Source organism: Balaenoptera physalus (assembly GCF_965194825.1).
Source record: "Balaenoptera physalus genome assembly, chromosome: 21".
Lineage (NCBI taxonomy): Eukaryota > Metazoa > Chordata > Mammalia > Artiodactyla > Balaenopteridae > Balaenoptera > Balaenoptera physalus.
Genome location: NC_138902.1, coordinates 22018374 through 22041763, shown reverse-complemented (window position 1 = coordinate 22041763; position 23390 = coordinate 22018374). Strand labels below are relative to the sequence as shown.

The window sequence follows — 23390 nt, the reverse complement described above, 5'->3', positions numbered from 1 at the left end:
CTCTTCCATTTACTGTATATTACCTAGCACAGTTCTTTCCTCCAGACAAATGATATTGCCATTCATTGTATTGAACTCTGTGTGACTGTCTTTTGGCCCAATCTTCAAGCAATCAAAGTTTTATTTTAACTACAGTTGTTACTTGACTAGCCTTTAGTTATAGAGTAATACCTTCTGTAACCCTTTCCATAACTTACCCAGAGCATTTTCTGCCATTAACATTCTGCCATTAACATGTCAGTCCGGTAATATATGATGAGGGCAAGGTATTTGTGAGGTGAGGGAAAGTGTTAGGGTGTATGTACTGTAGCCATTTAGTTCATGTCTACTGAGCTTAAGGCAGAGTCATTCTGTTTCCTGAGATGCTTTGACACATAATATCTTATTGCCTCTGTTCCTACTGATAGATTCTTCTCTCTCAGTGGAGTGGGGAACATAGTTCTTTCATTTCTGGTTCCAGGGAAACGTCCTTCCTCTGAATCATAGCATCATAGCCTCACCTCTTACCTTCACAGTTATTCTCTCAGAAGTCTCCTAACTAACTTGACTTGTTTGTCATATATACTTTGCCAGTTCTATATTAAATAATATATACCTATGTCCTTTATAGTTAGTTAAGTATGGTACCAGTGTCACTTTGGCCCTTCCTCTATAACATAGCTTCCTGACTAGAATACTTTTTCTGTGGGAAAGACTGATTTGATTTACACTGCAGTTCCTGGAACATAAATGCCATGACTTGGAAGATTCCTTGTGAACATATGTATGGTCCACACTTATCATGAAAAGTGACCATATAAACTTTTATTTCAGAATCTGAAGACAAAGGCATGGACTCCAGAAACCCATTATGAACATGATTGTAAAGTTGGGTCTAATTACTGTTGCTCTACCTGCAGTCTTTTAAGCCCAAGTAAAAGAAAGGCCTTTTTCACTAAAACTCCAGGTCTTCTCACTCCACCCCAGAGAAGATGAATAAATCTTAGAAACAAGAGGCAACCCTTCTTAAAGTAACACTCTTGAAGTGACATTTGCTTTATGTGCAAGATGACTTAGCTGATACATGGATAATATTCATTTTAAAGATTGTAATTTGGTTTTTTTTGTTTTTTTTAAAAAACTGTTCTTAAATTTATTTATTTATTTATTTATTTTTGGCTGTGTTGGGCCTTCGTTTCTGTGTGAGGGCTTTCTTTGGTTGTGGCGAGCGGGGGCCACTCTTCATCGCGGTGCGCGGGCCTCTCACTGTCGCGGCCTCTCTTGTTGTGGAGCACAGGCTCCAGACGCGCAGGCTCAGTAACTGTGGCCCATGGGCCTAGTTGCTCCGCGGCATGTGGGATCTTCCCAGACCAGGGCACGAACCCGTGTCCCCTGCATTGGCAGGCAGATTCTCAACCACTGCGCCACCAGGGAAGCCCTATAATTTGGTTTTAATGTGTGCTAAATATAAATAACTGGCCCAACAAACTTGTAATTTCCTGGATGTAACTAAGTTAAGGTTTTGTGTTTTTTTAAAATGAGTTAATTTAAAGATAATTTTCAGAAAAATATTTCTAGCAGTATAAAAGCCTTGAATCTTGGAGAAACATATCTAAAATCCAACTAGCCTGTTTTACTTCCAGTTATTTCCATTTCTTTTATTAACACAATAATCTCATGTTCACTCAGCTTCAGAATTTTGGAATAATCTTTACCCCCATTTTTCTTTTTTTCCTTAACCGTTTCTATTTACCGGGCCCTGTCATCTGTCCCTTTGAAATTGCTCTCCGATTCATCCCTTCCAATCCACTCCACCCTGTCGTCATCTTGTTCTCAGTCACTTTCCCTTCCAGATCTGCCCTTCATACCACCATCCTCCTGAAAGACAACTTTGTTTTGCTCTGCTGAAAAGGTGTCCTTGGACATTTTGGACACTGTCTTAACGTGGTGTGTAAAGCCCATCAGATCTGCTCTTGGCCTGCTGCTCTGTCCATCCCTTCTTTTCTTCCTGTATGTACATTATACGCTAATCATTATGAACTTTATTACTAGAGTCTCTCAGATGTTCTATAGTCTCTCACTTGATTTTCCTTTTGCACATGCTCTTCCCTTTGTCTTAAACACCCTTCCCTTCTTCCTCTGCCTAAGTCCTCTTCCTTAGCTGAATTATTACTTTCTTCTAAGAACCTTTCCTGACCCCCTTCCTAGTCCTTTCTTTGTTCCCTCCCCTACTTGTAGCCTCAAGCCAGTGAGTAATCTTCCTCAGAGTTCCCATAGGGGTTCCTCCGAAACATTTACCCACCTTTACCAAATATCTGTGTTCACCTTTTATGTCCTTGGTAGAGGAAATAGCATGATCTGTAGTGGTAAGATTGTGTGTTCCCCGGCTCCACTCTTTTACTACCAGTTTGGACCAGTTATTTACCTTTCTGAGCTGAAGTGGGTTGTTTTAGAATTAAATGAAATGTTTAATTAGTTACTTTTTTGGAAATATCTAGCATACAGAAGGTACTCATTAAATATATTATGTATGAATGAATGATTAGTGAACATAAATCTAAATTCTTTAGCTCGTCATTTAAGGTTTTCCAGTTGCCAATTCCGATAAATATGAGGACAAATAGGGTACCATGTAACTCAAAGCAACTAAATTTAATGTTTAGTTATTTTAACTTTTTAGTCATCCTTTTTAAGAAAAGCAAGAGGAAAGACAAGTATGGCAATACATTTCAGCTCTTCTGTGTACTATTTTCATGGCTTCACTGTGCCTTAATTTTCTCATAAGGACAGTAATAGTATTTCATGAGTCAGTGTGAGTATTAAATAAGGTATTCATTTCATTCACGATTGGAGCTATATATAAAATGAACAAATGTATCAAATGTTCTCCATTTCTTCTCTAGAAGCTAATACTATGTTTTGCTGGCCTGGTTTCTGCTTCTTTCAGACATACACGATAACGTATCAATTCAGAAAAGCTAAGGACTCTTTAAATTGAAGCTACCACATAGATATGAGATCCTGTTTTTATGTCAACCTTATGTGAAGTTTAGAAGGAAAAAAAAATGGAATATCAGTAACGTAGTAAACCTTGTGCATGGTTTCCAAATTATATTAAAATCACATCTAGCTAAAAATGTAAAGACTCCTATTATGTTGTGATCTATTCTGTCTCAAAGATGCATATTTCAGAACTGTTGCTTTTTAAAAGCTCTGCTGAAAACTTCCTTCGGGTGATTGGAAGTGAACTGCCCATTTTGTGCAATGGAGCGATTATTTCTTAAATGGCCACTTAGGAGCAATAAAGTAAACTATTTCCAAGAATGAATGATGTATGCTTTTTGCACTGAGGAGATCGGACTCATTATATAGTATTTCATTTTGACAATAAAAATCATCAGAGCTCCAGGCCTAATATGTCAGTTTTTTAAAATGCTATGTGCAAGGATAAAGGTAGAGAGAGCTATGGATAGATAAAAATATCTTGTTTGAGTGGGAAAAAGAGTGTCTCTCAAAGGATTTCTCAGTTTCCAGAGGAAAGAGAAAATCAACGGCTAATCTTGTGAAGTAGTATTTGGGCTGTCAGAGGGCCAGCTTCTTCTGAGCTGAAAATTGCAGTTCATCCCTCAAGAAATGTGGCCGCCCAAGATTTCACCCTGTGCCTTCAGAACACTGCCACTGGGTGACGGTAGAGTCACAGTTCCTTTTAGTCAACAAAGGAATCTGGTAATTTTGAGTCGTGGCAGCTACCCGTCTCCATCTACAGGGACAAATAACCAAAAATTTAAAACCATTGTTTTGTACAAAAATAGAATGTATGTTAGGCTTCAGGGATTGTTAGATCTGAGAATTTAGAAGAGAGCTTAAAAACCATCTATCTACTCTCTTTTTTCTTCTCCAAATTGGAATTCTTTATATAGTTTCTATATAAAATGGTCTGTAATCTAACTAAATGCTTGTGATATAAATCTTACTACTTTCTAAAGCAGCCTTTTCCATGCTCGGATACTTCTCAGCACTAGGAAGTTCTTTCTTATTTTTATATAAATGCTGCTTCCCTAAAGCTTCTTCTGTTTCATTATGCTGAACACCTCTCCCGTTCCCTACCATTCACCTCTGCTACCTTCTGGATATTGGGATCTGGTATTTCCCCATTTTCAAGCTACTGGTTGTTCCCTCTTATATCTTGAGGCAAGCAAAATGTGGTAGAATTAAATAATCAAAAGGAAAAATAGCAGTGATCATTTTATACTTCTATAGCATTATTTCTCCTATTTTAATTCTCCATTGACTGAAAGCAAATTAGGGAGTATTTCAAGTGAGCAAAAAGCTGATAAGTTTATGGGGGCAACTTTAAGAAGATTGTAAGTTCATGCTTTAAAGGAAACAGAAGAATTTTCTTAATTTGACTGGATGCTATAGCATTGAAGGCAAATGGAAAAGTTTTCATCATCTGAGGAACTGTTAAAGATTTAGCAATTAATTTTGATTCATTTTTCAGATTACACTAGATGTGTTGGCTGATATGGGTCATGAAGAGTTGAAAGAAATAGGCATCAATGCATATGGACACCGCCATAAATTAATCAAGGGAGTAGAAAGACTCTTAGGTGGACAACAAGGTAAGCTATTAAAAAATAAATAGATTTCAGAAATTAGTGGCACAAGATAAGTGTCCAGGCTGGCATTTGCTCGGGTGGCCTGACCCCAGAGCTCGTGCCCTCAGCTGGGGTGGCACCTCCTGCCTCCCCGTCTCTATCCTTGACCTCGCTCTCCCTCTAGTTGCTTTAGCTAGAAATCAGAGTCACTCTTCCCTCTCCCCCAACACTTTGTATCCTAAATATCTCTGGAATCTGTGCTTCTGTCCTTTCCCACTGCTGTCACCTAATCCCTGTCACTGTCACCTCTCTCCTGGACTCTCACAACCACCTTCCAGCTTATCTCCGACAGTCGCCTGTGCCTCCCCTCTGGTACCTTCCCTACACTGTAACCAGAAGACACTTTTCAAAATGACTATATGATCATATCATTCCAGGGCTTAAAATCCTTCAATAGAATGCTGTTGCTTTTAGGATAAAATCAGATGTTCATAGCATGGCTTTTCATAATCTGACCTTTCTCTCTTACCTTATCTTGTGTCTTTTTCCCTCCCTCACAACTGTCAGCTCAGTCATTTTCCATTGTACTTTGCTGTTACACGCCTATCTTTCTCCTTTGTGTGCCTCCCTGTTCTCTGTTTGTTAGAAGTGCTTTCGCTATAGGAAAGCAAAGGGAGAGAAAGGAAACAACTTGAATTAGTCATTTAGTCTACAGAGGTAATAAAATTGCAAGAGTGACATGAAACTAAACATTAACAGGTGTTGAGCTTGAGTCTTGCTTATTTGTACTAAATCAACACGGGTAATGAAATTAACAAGAACAATGTATTTTAAACTTATTATAAGTGACCATTTCAAGTCATCTCACAGATAATAATTCTTTTAGAGGATAATTCTTATATTTTAGACCACACTACATTGTAATCACACTGTGTTTTCTTTTGTATCAGCATCATGTATGTTCATGATTGAGTTCAGTTCAACAAATAATTGTTGAGCCTGCTGTGTGTATGTACAAGGACCTCTGTAAGAACAGATCAAATTGATCCCCAAACACATCTCCATTACTTCTCTTGTCTTTGGATGTACTTGCTTAATACAACCTTATATATTAGGTTCAAATTGCACATACATTAGACTTGTTCCAAAATATCTATTATTTATGACAAGTGTTCCCCAAAATAAAGCCTGAAGAGTGTGGACCTTTGTTTAATATGTTAATTCTTCTTTCCTGCAGGCACCAATCCTTATTTGACTTTTCACTGTGTTAATCAGGGAACTATTTTGCTGGATCTTGCTCCAGAAGATAAAGAATATCAGTCAGTAGAAGAAGAGGTAATGCACATGAAAATTTTTAATTATCTTTTCCTGAAATCTGTGCTTAAACCTCTTTTTCCAAGAGAGGTAGGCTTGTCTTACATTAACTTACGGTCGCTTGCCAGCAATTATTCTGTCTCCCTTAGTCATTGTGGTGGCGTACTGCCAACATTAAAATAGGACTATAGAGTAGAACTGTACCACACTGCTTTCACATCATAACCCTAGGATTGCCAGTGGCTGGGCCAGATGTATCTTTTTATTCTGGAGACTTTCTTGAAACTCATACAAGTAAGGACCCTATTAGAACTATTTTCTTGTATTGTTTTTTTTTAATATATATAAATTTATTTATTTATTTTTATTTTTGTCTGCGTTGGGTCTTCGTTGCTGTGCGCACACTTCTCTCTAGTTGCGGCGAGCGGGGGCTACTCTTCGTTGCGATGCGCCGGCTTCTCATTGCGGTGGCTTCTTTTGTTGCGGAGCACGGGCTCTAGGCGCGCGGGCTTCAGTAGTTGTGGCTCGTGGGCTCTAGAGCGCAGTCTCAGTAGTTGTGGTTCATGGGCTTAGTTGCTCCGTGGCATGTGGGATCTTCCCAGACCAGGGCTTGAACCCATGTCCCCTGCATTGGCAGGTGGATTCTCAACCATTGCACCACCAGGGAAGCCCTATTTTCTTGTATTGTTAAAATGCTACCTAAGAATAATATGGAGTGAGCATCTTGCCTCATAGATAGCAAATATCTTCTCATCTTTATTTTCATGCAAAGTAATAAAATGTGATTATAAAATAATATGCCTAATTTTCAAGAGTGCCTAGGAAATCTGTCCCATAACTCAAGTCACCTTTCATTTCTGCAGTCACAGTTATTTTAAAGCACCATATTAAGGCTATTTGTATGAATCTATCTATCTGGTAGAGATGATGCCACAGAGATTCCCTCTGAAATCTGATGGCTTATCCCTCACTTCTTACAAATAATAAACAAAGTGCCTAATGGCATTATCGTAATAAGTAAACTTCCGAATTAATTCCACTGTTTTGCAGAGAAAGACATGCCTACATTTTTGTTTGTTTTCCACCTCCGAATTAGTGCTGATATTATTCCCATTCTAGGGACTTAGGACCCTTACCCCAGGGTAGTATTTCAGCTTGTACTTGTCAGTTTATCAGGAAAGCATCCTGTTTTCTCATGTCTTATTGTGTAATCATTCTCTTAGTAGTAAGTAAATTTTGATAGTAAGGTCAAAAATGTAGTGACTAAGTTCACAAATGGAGTGGTAAGATAGAGAACCAACTCTTTGAGTCAATTCTATGAGAAACTTAGGTCCTTAAAACATTTTACTTTTCCGTCATAATTATTAATTTGGAGAGTGGAAGTAGGGTGAGTAGTGTCAGAAGAAAGTTATTCCACTTAGTTACACGTTATATCCAACTTCCCCTGATCTGTGTGGATATACTTTGAGATCCCAAAGTAAAGAGATAACGTGGAATTTTTCACCTAGGGAACAAAGATTTACTGATTTTTAAAAATTTGTTGTGTTTATTTTTAGCGTTAGTCCAATGGTGTATTTGTCCAATGTGAGGAGTTTTAATTTGACTTAATCACAATGTTGTTTCTCCTCAAGAACATAAAATAGTAATATAGATGACTTAATGTGATATTTTACCCCATTGTGTTTACAGAAAAACCTTTCAAAGCTTTTATTAGAAAATAAATAGAAAATGCAAAAGTTTAATATTTATGTCTGTGACTATTTTCTCACCAGAAATACTTTTTCACTTAACTTGTTGACCAATTTATAGTGAACTCCTATTTATTTATTAGTGCTGAATCTTAGACTCATCAGTGGCACAATGTAATAGAATTGAACTTTTGAAAACAACAGGAGGAATGCTGAATCTTAGACTCATCAGTGGCACAATGTAATAGAATTGAACTTTTGAAAACAACAGGAGGAGTGTCTTCAGAATTACACACTGGCGTATTTTCAGAAAGTTACTTTCTTTTGTTCTATAGATGCAAAGTACAATTCGCGAACACAGAGATGGTGGTAATGCTGGTGGCATCTTCAACAGATACAATGTCATTCGAGTAAGTTGTTTAAATTTCAGGGTGAAATTGGATTGCACAGCTTGCCTGAACAGCAAACATAGGCTGGAGCAGCTGGCGTTAGTGAGGCAAACATGGCAATAGGACTCCCAGCTCACCCACTAATTTGGACCATAGCTGACAGTAATTTCTGTTATCACTATTTCAAGGTAGCATTAAAGGCCTGGATTTTCAATCTAATTGAGTCGGTGTTTATATCAGTATGCATGTATCTCTTAATCTCAGTATCTTATTTATAACATGGAATAAATGACTGCCATATGCTTTTTTTCAGAGGGGTGTCATGAAGATGATTAAAATCAATTGAGGACTGGGTTAACCCTTTGGGTTGATGGACCTATTGAAATTACACCAGTGCACATCACAGTCACCTGGGGAGCTTTTTGAAAGTACAGATTTATAGGCCCCTGTATCCTGAAATTCAATGAGTCCTCAGTTGATTTTGAGGTATAGCTAGGTATGGTGCAGAACAACAAACAAAAACTATAGCTGAAACTTATGTCACTAAAAGCCAGAGTATTAACTGAATTACACTGGCCTGGCAACTTTATCGTTTTAAAATAATGTTTTAAGCAAACAAAACAAAAAACAAAAATTGAACCTCCCTAAAGGAAAACATACTTCTTATTTTAAATCATAAACTACCAATTAATATACATTTCACTAATTCACTTCTTTCTTCCTCATCCTTAAAGATTCAAAAAGTTGTCAACAAGAAGTTGAGAGAACGATTCTGTCACAGACAGAAGGAAGTGTCTGAGGAGAATCACAACCACCATAACGAGCGCATGTTATTTCACGGTGAGTGTGCCGACGGTCATTATCTCTCCGGGCGTTTGCAAACTCCAATAGGGTGAAAAGCCTGTGTTACTGACTATATTAGTGTTGTGTTACAAATGGTTTGTTCTGATTTTTTTTTTTAACTACATGTTAGTACCAGCTTTCTAATGCATTACATGTTAGTACAGGCTTTCCAAGGCATGTACAGTGAAAATAATTTATCTGAACTTGTCTCAGAACTTAAGTTGCACACTGAGCCATCTAGATAGTGAAATACTATTTTTGTTGTAGTTTAGCATAATTGTTTTAGTTTATTAGATTATCTAGTTTTGCTTAAAGTAGGACTGGGTGTAAAATAATCTGTATTTTCAAAGCCACGTTGTACTTTGCTATCTAAAATCTCATGCCATCTGCAAAACCCATATAACACCCTTGCTTGGTGAACACTATGGGGCCCTGATAAGATTCTAGTACATGATGATAATGTATGTAAGGAGACCATCTTACAAACTAAACTTTTCATTTAGGCGTTATTAATTAGTATTCATCTGCCAAGTGCAAATAGTATGCAGCTAACTGAGATTCTAGAAAAGCGCTCAAAACTGATCTTTCTGTCTTTATATTTTTAGGTTCTCCTTTCATTAATGCCATTATTCATAAAGGGTTTGATGAGCGACATGCATATATAGGAGGAATGTTTGGTGCCGGGATTTATTTTGCTGAAAACTCTTCTAAAAGCAACCAGTACGTTTACGGAATTGGGGGAGGAACAGGCTGCCCCGCGCACAAAGACCGGTCGTGTTACATATGTCACAGGTGAGCATCCTGCCTTTTGTGTAACGGTTGCTGGCCTCAAGTCATGAACCAGATTGGATTCTCAGGCTCTGCAGAAGTCACAGGTCATCCTCAGTCTTACTCCTAATGAGTCGGACTGTTTTGGGGTTGCATGGGAATAGCTGATCAGCCCCTGCCCCAATAGGAGTAGTGACAGCAGAGCTGACAGCAGTGGTAAAAGCTAGTCATAGGTTACGGTGAAGCTCCCTCCATTTTGGCTTTCTCCCTGGGTTCCACTTTCCTTGCTTCAGATTCAGAACAAGGCTGAGAATTATTTCTGGGGAACAAAGAACCTTTAGCTCCAGTCACATTTGAACTAAAGTCACATTTGAACTAAAGCACATAACTTCTATAAACAAGTAGAACCTTTAATTTGCTCCTGACTCTGCTAGTGATATTTTAAGGCAGGGTATACAATTAGTTAGAAGTCCAACCTCAGAATATAACTTTGGAATTAATAGTAAACAAATGAATAATAGCTTTTTAAATGGGATTTTAAAACTCAGAAATTTGAGAGAATGTAATAAACTCTCAGAAGTCAGTGAAAAAAAACCCATTCCCTTTCCTGTCATTGGAAAAGATACAAAAAGAATTGTGCTGTACAAAGATTACAACTTATTGCATTCCTCTTTAAATTAACCAGCTGCATTATTTTTGCAAAGTCAAGTTAGTAAGATACCTTGTAATCCAGTTGAAACCTCAGAAAGACCCGTATAACCATGAAATTCATTATAGTTGTTCACCTTAGAACTTCTCTCTCTCAGTTTCGTTGTGAAAAAAATGGTAGCCATCAGCAGTTCTAGGACAGATGCCCTATGTCCAGAAGAAAACTTCTTTCTATTAAGGTCGCTGTGGTTAATAACACATAAAAATTCCCAAGGATATATAATTGCAGAAATTTCCCTTTGTTGCTTCAAACCTAACTGCTAAATAACGGTAAAAGTGAACGTAGATGTGGATTAACAGTTGCTTATTAAAATTAGACACACATGTTTATGTCTTGGCCAGGATTTCCTAGAAAACAGAGTCTGAAGCAAAAGCTTATGAACTAGCACTTTCCTGGCAAGTGCAACCTCAGGGAAGCAGGAGTGAGGGCACAGAAGGAAGTGAGGCGGAGAAAGAGGCAGAGCAAGGACAGGGAGGGGCACCGGTGAGCTGGCCACGGTTTCATAACCAGTGCAGTTGGTTGCTCAGTCCGTGAGACCTGGACTCATATGGTCTGAACTGTTACATCTCAGAGCAGTACATCATGGGGGAAGAGGGCTGAATTTATGTGCTGGCGCCTGTCTTGCACTGGTCAGCATTTGCCCCCCAGGGCGTTGCTGTCCCACCTTGGGGCCGCTGCGTCTGCAGGATGCACACAAGGCACAAGGCAAGCCGGTGAGCAGACGTGAGCCGGTACCAGCCTCGCGGGCCAGCCAGGCAGGTCCTGCATCTTCTTTTGTCTCCACAGCAACAGGGACACCCTGGGGCAGTAAGCAAAAGGCAGAAAGCGAGGGCCTGTCAGGTCAAGCTTTGAGTGACATATGGACACTGGGAGTAGCCATGGCAGTGGGCCCAGCGGGCTGAGCGGGCAGAGTCCAGTGACACTGTAGCGCCACCACAGTGTGGAGATAGAGCTCAGAAAGCTTCCTTCTAATGCAGATCCAAATGTTTTCCTCTGGGACCTACAAGAGGATACAGTTGATGCCAAGCCAGCATCCCAGAGGGTCATCAGTAGCATCACGCTAAAAAAGCCAGCCCAGGCAGGACTCAGTTAAACTGGGTCTGGCACAATTTTTACTCAAAATAATATCTCTGATTAGTCACAATGCAAAGATCATACTCCATTACTAAAAATAAACTATTTGATTGAATAACAGGTATTTACAGTTAACAGTGTGACCAATCTTATAGCGTAGTTAAAATATTTATTAAAGTGTTTGTTAAGGGTTTGCAAACTTTTATTTTAAAGAACTACAAAGTAAGTATTTTAGGCTTTGCAGGCTGTATGATCCCTGTCACAGTGACTCAGCTCTGCCCTTGTAGTACAGAAGCAGCCATGGGCGACATGTAAAGGAATGTGTGGCAGTGTGTTCCAGAATGTGTTCCAGAATGTGTTCCAGTAAAGTTTTATTTACAAAAACAGGTGGCAGACTAGATTTTGGCCCATACTTTGCCAACCCCTAGTTTATATAATACACTTTCTTTCCAATCAATCTTTCTTCTCCTCTATAATATTTAACAACTGCCCCAATTCATGTTTCACTCAGGTAGTATAATTTCCAACCATACAGTTAAGCTAAGTATTTTTATTTGTAACCCCCTTTTATTATTTATCTCATCCCAGTTTTTACTTCTTCATAATGAGTAAGCCTAATCTTAATTCCAGATGCTGCTGCCATCTGCTTATTTTCTTCACTTTCTTCCTATCCAGCCACATGCATCCTTCCAGAACACAGTTTTTGCTAGTATTTGTCCTTTTTCCACTAGTCAAAAACTTACCAAGTGTTTTCTATGATTGGTTTCTAAACCACCCCAAAACTTTAAATGTTAAGTATAACTATTGAGCCTGCTAACGGCTTATAGTAAATCAGTATATCAAATCTTATCCTATTCCTACTCATAAAAGTGACATTTAAATTAGCTTGCCTTATATTAACTGCTTTTTAAAACATCAGTAAACCTAACAGTTATGTCCTTCTAAGATTGCTTTCCTTTTTTCTTCAGACAAATGCTTTTCTGTAGAGTGACCCTTGGCAAGTCCTTTCTGCAATTCAGCACCATGAAAATGGCTCACGCCCCCCCAGGCCATCACTCCGTCATTGGGAGGCCGAGTGTGAATGGGCTGGCCTATGCTGAATATGTCATCTACAGAGGAGAGCAGGTATGGTGCTCGTGGAATAAGCATGACCAAGCTACCATAAACAGTAGATTCAGAATGCAGAGCCCACGTAAGACTTAAAGAAAACCATTTAATGAAATATCTGCCACATAGTTTGATAGCATTAGTTGCTTCAGTTCAAAATGAGCATACCAAAATTCTTTGATATCATCTTTATACATAGATCCCACCATTCACCTGTCAGCCAGGTGATACAGTGTGAACAAGATGGTGGCTGAGAAATAAAGGTGTGGCATCTCGTGCAGCTCTTGTGGCCTGCTGTTCTGAATTAACGCTTTGTGTCTTTCATGCCTCCACATGGCATGGAGAGCTAAGAGTAGCTGCCAGTCAAAGATCTCCATGATGTACTTGCCACAGGCTGGTCACATGAGTTGATCAGGGTACTTACACAGAAGAATAGCTTTCTGAGTCTTAAAGCTACAGTACATTGAATTCTGCCAAATGCTTGAGGCTCCAAGATAAAATTGTCAACAAACAGGAAAACTTTCTATCATTTTCAATCCAGGCCTTAACTCTCACAGTACTGCTAAATGCCTACTGATTTGTCTAGAAACAAAAATCAATTTGTCTGAACTTAATTGAATTTCAAATGGATACTTTAACTACACTGTTAGAGAAAACTAAAAAAGGAGAAAGAAGAAATTAACTATATACAAGTAAACTATGAAAACTATTTTCTTATATGCCAACAATCTTGGGCCGGGTCAGGTGTGGAGTAGGGGGAAGAGTTGCAAACAAATCCTGGGTTTCATTTAGTAGATCTGTTGATTGTGGTGGTATGGGCAAAGCATTGAAACTCTTTTAGCTGTATTCTAGGACTGAGCAAATGAGTAAATGTGTTGATGTGTTAATTTTGGGAGCTGGGTTCTCACTGTGGAAGAAGAGACATATAAGTATGGAAAGGGGGGAGGTAAGAATGACGCTAGGGACGGACTGGAATTGGAGGTATCGATGTGAGCTGATGCTTTCTAGTACTTGTATGTATGTTTGTACACATGTAAATAATATGCATGTATAGGTATATGTGTAAGAGATATATATAAGCATGACTATATATGTGCTTGTATTTCTTAGCACTGTCTGCTGAAAGCAAAGAAACCCCAGTAGCAATAAGCACACCTAAAGCCCAGATCTTGGTCTCCAATACCAACCCCCACTAAAAGGAACTTTGGAGAAACAGCTAATTCCAGGGCTGGAGCAGAATAGGAACAAGATGAGCCCGGAATGACATCTTGTTATAACAGAAAGTAATGAAGTGCTCAAAAGTAATGATGGGAGCATGTCACAAGGACTCAGAGCTGGCTTGAAGTGGCTCCCACTGGCCAAATCTGGGATAGTTTGAACATCAGAATAAGTACAGTAATAAATTTTAAAACATTGGAAAGAATACAAATTTATGTTTCTATACTGATAACAAATAGATAAATAAATAAATGAAGGAGAAAGGAAAGCTTTGCTTACAGTAGGAAGCCAAGGGCAGGTGGTAGATAAGGAGGAAGTACTAGATTTGCAGCCATCATGGTAAGGATTAGAGCAATGGATGCTAAATCTAGGGGATAATTTTGCTACGGAGAGGATTGTGCATGGTCTCCTTATTAGTTACAAAGGACGGGGGGAAACCCACAGTAATTATACTTTGGAGAAAGGGGGCAGTACCTTGACCAGATGATCAGAATTAACATTACCAATGAGGGACAGATACACACAGAGTGTGCCTCCAGATGTCATACTGTGAGAAGAGCCAAAATCATCTGTGCAGTGTTCCAGCCAAGAATGTATGACCTCAGTCTAATCAAAATGAAGAATGTTCTATTAAAAAGAAAATTGGGGGGAAGACTGGATTCTTCAAAAATGTCAATGTTATAAAAGAGAAAGGCTTTGAAAACTTTCAGATTAAATGAAACCCAAGAGACAGGACAAGTAACTTCAGACTCTGCCCCCAAATTGGATCTGGTACTAGAAGAGAAAGGACATTATTAGATCAACTGATAAAATGGAAATATGAACAGTAGGTAGATGAAAGTATTACGTCAGTATAAAATTTATGTAAGAGAATATCCGTACTCTTAGGAAATAAATACTGGCATATTTAGGGATAAAGAACCATGGCGAGGTGTATTACTTCCTCTCAAATGGCTCAGGGAGAAACAGAACTGAATCTGTCTGTCTGTCTGTCTGTCTGCCTAGTGTATATAGAGGTGGGGGAAGTACACATGATAAAGCGAATGGGATAAGGAAAACCTTAACAGTATTTGGATGTAGGTAAAGGGTATACAGGTATTTTAGGTACTAGCTTAATTTTTGCAACTTAATATGTTTTGCAGTTGTTTCCAAATAAAAGTTTTAAAACTACCAAAGAATAAATTTGTCAAATTTTTCTGTATAAATCAGAAACTCCCTACTTCTAGAGAAAACACTTTCATTTTGACTCAGTAATTCCACTCTTAGAAGTTTGTTTTAGATATAATCAGTGATGATCACACCCCAAAAAAACCCTACAGGAAGGTTCATCGCTATGTTGATTATCATAATGAAAAATTTAAACAACCTAAATATTCAACAAAAAAAGAATGATTTAAATGAATGTTAGTATATTTATGTGCCTGTGATTAAAAAGTATATTTACATGGTATATGCTAAACACAGAATCAACCAAAACATAAGAGCAGTTAGTTATCTCTGGGTATTGAGATTATAGGTGATTTCAGTTTTCTCTACCATACACTTTTCAAGATTTTGTAAGTTAGCTATGGGAAATAGAATTTCTTTCACATTTGGGTGGAAAGAAATAATAAGGGATACTAATAATAGGTTTACATTTCTAGTATTTGCCTATCTTTCAACCATTTCCCAAGTAGTTTGACTTGATAACTTGTTTAGATTCTCTTGCTAAAAGAATTTTAGAGAATGATGTGGTCCAAATCATATTTGAAAGAAAAAAGTACCTTGAAAACTGAAATGTGTGTAGTAGCTGTTTTGTTTCAGGGGAGCATACCTGTGCTTCCGTATCCAGGTGTTTCCCACATGGACAGTGTTTACTCTAATGTCTACTAGTTGAGTCGCTGCCCATGAGCAATTTCTCCTGATTTATGGTGGACTTTTCCTTTGCTAACTTTTCTTTCATTCCCCTTAAGTTATACCTTAAATCATCTTTCACCCTTAGTATCAACACTTTCAAGAATACGTAAATGTTTTATTCAGAGGGTTGGTTTGAGGAGTATTATTTATTATTGGTGGGATTGTTTGTTTCTTTGGAATTGAAAAGATGTGTTGTAAATTAACTGCACTGTGCTTGAAAGAAAAATAGTTCTGATTTTAGTATATGACTGGACTTAGAATATCAGGAATTTTTTTGTACGTTGTACTTTAAGCTTCACATTAAATTAGACAATAGAGGAGGTATTCTCTGGTCATTGGCCGCTTCAGACATGTGGCCTGTTTTACTGAAATGATATGAACAATGCAGAGTTATTTAATCTGGAGAACAGAAGACTACACAATGATTTGTAGGATGATTTTCAAATACACAAAATCATTCAAGGGAGCCTGATTCTTCGTCTCTGTGGAGAGTAAACTGAAAGCATTTGAGTTTCAATTGTAGCATTGAGGATTTGGGTTAAGAAGAATTTTCTGAAAGTCAGTTACTAAAAGTGGTTGTTGAATCTTTTCTTGTAGGTACTTTAAAAATATGCTCTATGCTTTTATAACCAGCATGGGTTTAAAGTAAGACTTGACAGGAAATCATGTTTGTTGGTCTATCCTGGGCCCTTCTAGTCCTGCAGTTTAGTGATTCCCTTGCCTTAAATCCCTCTGGACTTTGATGTGATTAATTCCTATCTCAGTCTGTACACAGAAGCAGTTCAGTAGCCTAATCAGTAGGAACCAAGAGATAAGGACCTGTAAGTCATTCATACCATTAGTGTCTTAGAATCTGCCTAAAATTCACATGTGTCAGGAATCTCCTAAGATAGTGTACTACCAAAATTCAAATGCTTGCATTACCGATCCCTTTGCTTAAGCAACTTTTCTGCAAGCAAAAGGATGTATCATACAAAGTATCATAGATATTAAATTTCACTGGGACAAAAGGAAGTAGGAGTGGGCTTCACACTCATTTTTGACACTTAGCACATGCTCACTGGGGTTAGTTTTAAATTCTTCTTTTTCTGTCTGGCTTATCTTCCCAAACAAGTGGGAAACTTCTTGACAGCAGGGTCCATATCTTACCCCAGAGTGCTTTGTACGCACTAGATGCTCAATATATGTGTATTGGTGATGAATAGATAATTTTCTTGACCATTAAACTATCTGGTTGATTAACCAGTTTTTTTCCATTTTTCCACCAGTTTTTGAGCCTTCCTAGATTCTTTATACCCAACTCTATAATTAGCAGTAGATAGCTGACCTACCTTGTTTTAGTAACTAAAAACTAAAATACCATTTAAAACCATTTCAACAATTAAGCAGTGTTCACATTATAATAAAATAAAACTACAAACTATTTAGTTATTGCGCTCCGGATTGGAAAGTCAGGAGTAATGAGGATTGTCAGTCTTAGTTATTCCTGCTACGTATGTACTAAAGATGGAAGCCGTTGCTGCTTTTAAGTCAAACCAAAACAGACTGGACTTTTGGGAAAGAATATTATGAGTGATAATGGTTCCTTACATGAATAGAAGCAGTTACAACTTTTCAAAACATATGTACATTTTTTGTTTTTTTTAATCCTTACTGAGACCTCTTCAAGAAGAACTAGTCTTTAATGAATGAGAATAATAATGTTAATAGTAATAACTAACACAAACTAGATTTTTACTATGCCAAACCTATTCTAGGATCTTTGTGTTTAATCCTCACAAAAATCTTGGTGTCATTACTGTTCCCATTTATAGATGAGGAAAGCGGAGGCACCTGACATATAACAGTTTCTGCAGAGGTGTAAAATTATAAAGAAATAATTCAGTAAATCTATCACATGTTCATTTCTGCATTTTAAGTATTAAACAGTCCAGTTTTTTAATCCTTCATTCTTTCCATTATCTTACTCTCTCTAGGTCAGCATTCAACAAATTATTTGGGGACCCCAAAACACTTACCTCACCAAAGAATACTATTTTTCAGCCACAGACCACTCTGAAATATGGAGTCGAGTCTTATCATTATGTTAGAGTTAGGGTTGACGAATTCCTAGGTAGTATACACAGTTTCACCCTGCCCCCCTTCCAGTTGTCTTTGTAGGGATTTCTGGTTAAGGTTTGTAGCGACTTCCTGGTCAGGCTTCCTCTTCCTGCTCCCACCAAGAAGTGCTCTTCTCACTGTGAGCACCGAGCCTTCGGTTTTACTACAAGAAAGAAGACACAGAAGAGGAGGGAGTACAGGGGGTGGAGGCTTTTCATCAGAGTCATTTTCTTTCCTGTACAAATTGCCTTTAACTAGTCAACTTGTAAAAATCACCTCCAAACTGTTGCCTCTGAGTTACTGGTGACTCAGCACACGTTGCCTTTCTTCCTCCTCGCCCAGTGGGTTACATCATCATCTATGATCAATTTGAAATCAGTTCAGTGAATTATTCTGTCATTTAACAGACTTTTCCTGAAACATGCTATGTGATGGCACTATGCTAGGTGCTGTGAGAAAGAGATTTTTTTCTTGCCTTAGTTTTCCTGTTTATGGCATGTGGCTCTCTAGTGAGGGATAGATATAGTGTAACCATTTTACAGTATTCAAAAGTAGAAATAACATTATAACAATTCTAGGATTATAGGATTGACACAGGTTTATATACAAATATGGAGGTGGACCGCCTAACTGTCCAGGCGCCTGTGAATTAGCTGACCTTCGCAGGCTCTTGGGTGTACGTAGAGTATGGGTTATGATAAACAGCCTCTGAGGCGTCCACGTTAAGTCGGGCTTTAGTGTTTTAGCTGCCCAGAGGGTGATGTGTTTTGCTTCCTGTCCTTTCCAGGCATACCCAGAGTATCTCATCACCTACCAGATCATGAAGCCGGAAGCTCCTTCACAGACCGCGGCAGCCGCAGAGCAGAAGACCTAGTGAATGCCCACTGGTAAAGGCCAGATTGGATTTCAACCTGGGACTGGATGACAGTGGATTGTTCTCAACAAAATCAATATTCTATAAATCCCTGACAGCCTAGAAATAAGCTGTTTGTCTTTTATAAAGCATTGCGATAGTGATGAATATAGTATGAGTAACTGATACATACTCAACTGCTACTGTTCCCTTTGAGGAAATGTTTACAGGGGCGGCCTTTTAACATATCTCAGGCTCATTTTCATTGTAGTTATCCATTGCTAAGACAGGATTGCTTCAATCTAGACTTGGAAAAAAAGAAAACATAACCAGTACTCTCCCAAATGTTCACAATTCACACACTACATTTGCTTTGCTATATATGGCACGTGTATATAGTAGATATACACATATGACAGGTTCATTTTTAGTTTTTTCTGAACATTCATCATTCACTTTTTGTTGCTGTCGTTGTTGTTGTTACTTTGAAAATGAGCCGAGCCTTCTTGAGGATATTTTGCACAAAGTCACACTGACTAAAATCACTAGTGATGTAACCCAAGCTTCTGGCTGAGCAAGGCTTAGTTTCTACTTTTTTTTTTTTTCCACTGATTTATTTTGTATCTGTACTTCTTATCAACGTAAACTGAGATGGAAAGGAAAAACACCACGTTTCAGCTTCCTTTTATTGATTGGCCAGTCTTACAAGGGAAAGGCACAAACATCAACCTGATTTAGGAGCTCCCAAGTTCAGAGCAGTCGAAGCCAATGAGAGCCACTCGCACTTTCCAACTCAGGCCTGCCTCCGAGGTGTTCAGGACGGTGCTGGAGGGCCAGGAAGAGCCCAGCCAGCGAGAGGTTTGAGCGATGCCGTTGTGACGTTCAGAGGGGAGACCGCCAGCGAGGCCTGTGAATCCCGGAGAAGCAGCATTACGACGCGTGCGGGGCCCGTGGTGCGATAATAGGACCGCAGGAGAGGACAGCGAGGACTTGTCACAGGAAACACGACTTCTCTTCACTTCACCACCCGCACCGCCCGCACCGCCCGCACCGCCAGAGTTGTCGCCCCCGGAACTAGCTGCCTGATTTCCAAATGCAGTGGGATTATTGTGCTTCATTAGGGTCACAGAACAATTACTTTATTGTTTCTCTAGTTTAGAAAGCTGGGGTTCAAATCCGGTTTAGTCACTAGATAGGCACAGATGCAAGAACTTTTTTGTTTACTCCAGATTTGGGGTTTATTTTGAGTGAGGTGCTTCCGATAGTTTATGTAGGTCCCTGCACTAAATTTTTGAACCATTTTCTCAAACTTCTTAGTAGACAAGGAGAACAAAAATGGAAACCAAAGCTCCTTCAGTTATTTTTTAAATGAAAGTGGAGAAATAACCATACTGTTCCTTCCTGAAGTCACTACTTTGTTTCGCTTTTTTTCTCAACATTTGTCAAGTGCGCATTGTTACTTGTAAAAGATTATCCATTACAGTTCTCACGCTTGCCCTTTTCACCTTAACTGAATATTGAATTAAGTGCATTAACTTACTTACTTTGACATGCTGTGCGTCTACTCAGCTTCGAAGCAAAAGTAATATAAATGTGATGAAAAAAAGGAAAAGCAGTGTGACGCAAACTTGCCATTTCAACTTAAAGTCCTGAAAACTAACTCGCTTGTTTGTTTTTTAATACAGGCTGATTAAGCTGTGACCTCCTTTAATCTCCTGAGGAAAAATAAAATGGTTCCATGCAAAGATTCTAGCATAGGCTCTTAAAATACACATTTTGCTCCCCTTTGGCCTGGGTCCAATGCTAGGACTAGACCGCGGGAACGGGAACTGGTTTTGAGTCTTATAGCTCAATCTTGCACGGGTCCTCAAAATTAAATCAAGAATTAGCCTCAGTTGTTGCTTCTATTGAAGTTTCAGTGACCCAAGCTGGGTGTTTGTGTCTTGGCTACTTGTTTAATAGCGCTAGAATTCCACATGAAGCTCTCAAGTTTGATATCCATTGAGGGCTTTTTTCCTCCCTTCCTTCTTTTTTGCTGTGTGTAACAGTGGGTTGAAGGAATTGGCATCTGTGTAGTTTTCAGTAGCTGTGAAAGTGTATATTACTTGCCTCCCCGATTAGATATAGTTTAAAATGGTAAACACAGCTGTGATTTTTTAGTTAAGTAAAAGGGTTAATATGGTATAGATCCCAAAAGCTTTATAGCTTCATTAAAAAGATGAGCCACTACCCGACTGTGGTTATATGTTATTTCCATCATACTAACTAGATTAACGGATGTGCCAGTTTTAAACTTCAGCCTTACACTTGAGAAGTTAAACTGTGGTTCAGTATTTAAACTGCCCATGTTACGTATCTGATGTTCTGTGTGCCAAGTAAAGGTACTGTGTGTAAGGAGGACATTTGCTGTGCTTCTTGTCTCGTAATGATTCAAGTATATAGTAGTTCTTGAAAGAATGTGTACATATTATTCATCTGCTGAAGAGAATGAGTTCATTGATGTCTCACAGGAGCCAAATACATTTTTTCAAAACTTGAAAACCAAAGGTCATCATGAGTGCATTCAAGTTAGCAAAAGTTGATTGCGTTTGGAATTTCCACCCATAGCAGTGTGAAAAACCCTTTGGAACTCAAAAGCATGGCTTTAAGTTAGGCTAAAATGCACTTAATTTCTTGTATACACGTTGTATAGAAACAGTAGCAAGTGAGGACTTCCAGTGTGGCCTCCCCTGAGTGGCCCCTCTGTTTCCCAAACCATATAGAAGAGAGAATCCAGGCGCCTCCACCGGTTCCACCACAGGTCTGACATCAAGGGGCTTCTCGACCTGATGGCCCAGTTTGCTAGCTATTGGCATCAGTTAAGTGCTCTGGACTGGACACTTTCTCCTTGTACTTGGCCTCCTTCCCTTTTCTCCAGATTGCTAGTCTGGAATTATAGTTAGCTCCAGCAATTACCTTTGACCCCTCTCATTTTCCTCCTTTCTCCATCTTGAGTCTTGCATATGGCGACCGTACCTCTGTATCCACTTCGCAACTGGAACTGGGTATTAAGCCTCACGTGCTCTGCTCAGAAGATTCTGCCACTTTGTCAACAAATGACAGCATGGAACCCAGAGTTTTAATTCTATGCAAAATAATAGCAGTACAACCAGGATTCTTCCTTACCTTTTCCTTCTTGGAATTTGGAATACTCTAGCTTTTCAGTAACATAAGTAGAATAAACAATATTAGGATGTTTTTGTGAAATGGCACCCTTGTGCTCATTTGAACTTGATGTTAGTGGCTACAGTAATTTCCCTTTGCTCTCAAAATAGCAAAGTGCATTGATATATGCAGAGAAATGCCTGAATGTGGCAAATAAAGTAATATAGATGAATATTCTATTATTATAGCCTTTATACAAAAAAAATAAAATTTTGGTGTGTGCTGGAAGACAGCATTAGAATACAATGAGTTGCCTACGTTTTTCTCTATTTCAGTAAGTCTCCCAACTGCACAGAGGTTCTTGGCCACTGCTCACCCTCCCTTTTTTTTTGTTTTAACATCTTTATTGGAGTATAATTGCTTTACAATGTTGTGTTAGTTTCTGCTTTATAACAAAGTGAATCAGCTGTACGTATGCATATATCCCCATATCCCCTTCCTCTTGAGTCTCCCTCCCACCCTCCCTATCCCACTCCTCTAGGTGGTCACAAAGCACCGAGCTGATCTCCCTGTGCTGTGTGTCTGCTTCCCACTAGCTATCTATTTTACATTTGGTACTGTATATATGTCCATGCCACTCTCTCACTTCGTCCCAGCTTGCCCTCCCTTTTAAAACGTGTGCACCTTCTGGATTTCTGTAATTGCTTTCAAACAGAGATGGTATGTATTTTTAAGCACCTTTCCCCCAGTGTGTCCAGATCCCATTTGTATGATAATCTGTGATAAACAGCCTTTTTTCTGTGTTTTCTGTTGGGCAGTTATCTTGCAGAGAGCTATAGATTTTAGTCATTCAGGCAACACTCAAAACTGACATAAAGATAGGGTTTCATGTGTCAGAAATTTACTTAAAGACTGAAGTTAAACTTCTTTGTTGTCAAATCAGTGACAGAGAAATGAAAAGACAGTGATTGTGAAGATAGTATTTGCGCTTTGGCTGGACACATCTAGCATATGAAAAGGAAATGCTTTTTTTTTTTAAAAACCACCCTAAAAAGTGAGGCTTCTTCAGATACTTTGTGAGTTCTGAAATTAATAGACATTCTTTCTTCTTAAGAAAGCCTTAACTATGGCAGAAACTTTTTAACCTTTTATATCCTAATAAATACAGAGTTGTAATTCCATTTCTCAGTGTGTGAAAGGTGTCAGCGAGTTGGGTGTATCTCACACCGGGTAAGCATACTTAATGAGAGTCTGCTTCATAAGTAATGCTCCTTGACGTGCAAAGGAGCTGAGAGAATTGATCCATCCCAATTTCTCTACATCTGAACTTCCTCAGCTACCAAATCTTCTGGTTTAGAGAAATGCTAGAAAGATTTTGAAACCCATTAAGTTTTGTGCATGTGGGGATTAGCAGCAACTCATAAAGTGATACCATGTAGAATCTGAGTGTTGCACAAGCTGATTTTTAATCATTTTAAAATATAAACCACGGTGATAAGTGAAAAGCGGTAGGAAACTAAAGATTTTATATACTCTCTAAGACCAAACGTGCTCACGATGTGACCAGTTTTAAACATCTGCCAGCGGGTTGTGCCTCCTTTGAAATAACATTCACACAGTAGAGATGATTGCATTTTGACTCTTCATTCTTTCGTGTTTTCTTTTGTGATTTACACGTTCACATCTCCACACGCAGCCCACCACCCATCT

At 38.7% G+C, this 23390-nt stretch overlaps 1 protein-coding gene across 1 annotated transcript in view; it reads left to right on the top strand.

The window, feature by feature from the left end:
- TNKS (tankyrase) overlaps positions 1-20281 on the top strand; it is a 175650-nt gene extending 155369 nt beyond the window's left edge. The window contains exons 21-27 of the mRNA XM_082444601.1: positions 4481-4601; positions 5815-5912; positions 7915-7989; positions 8703-8808; positions 9417-9603; positions 12331-12487; positions 18471-20281. Coding sequence (XP_082300727.1) covers positions 4481-4601; positions 5815-5912; positions 7915-7989; positions 8703-8808; positions 9417-9603; positions 12331-12487; positions 18471-18557 — 831 coding nt within the window. The 3' untranslated portion in view covers positions 18558-20281. The remainder of the gene's footprint in view (positions 1-4480; positions 4602-5814; positions 5913-7914; positions 7990-8702; positions 8809-9416; positions 9604-12330; positions 12488-18470) is intronic.
- Positions 20282-23390: the final 3109 nt, after the last annotated feature.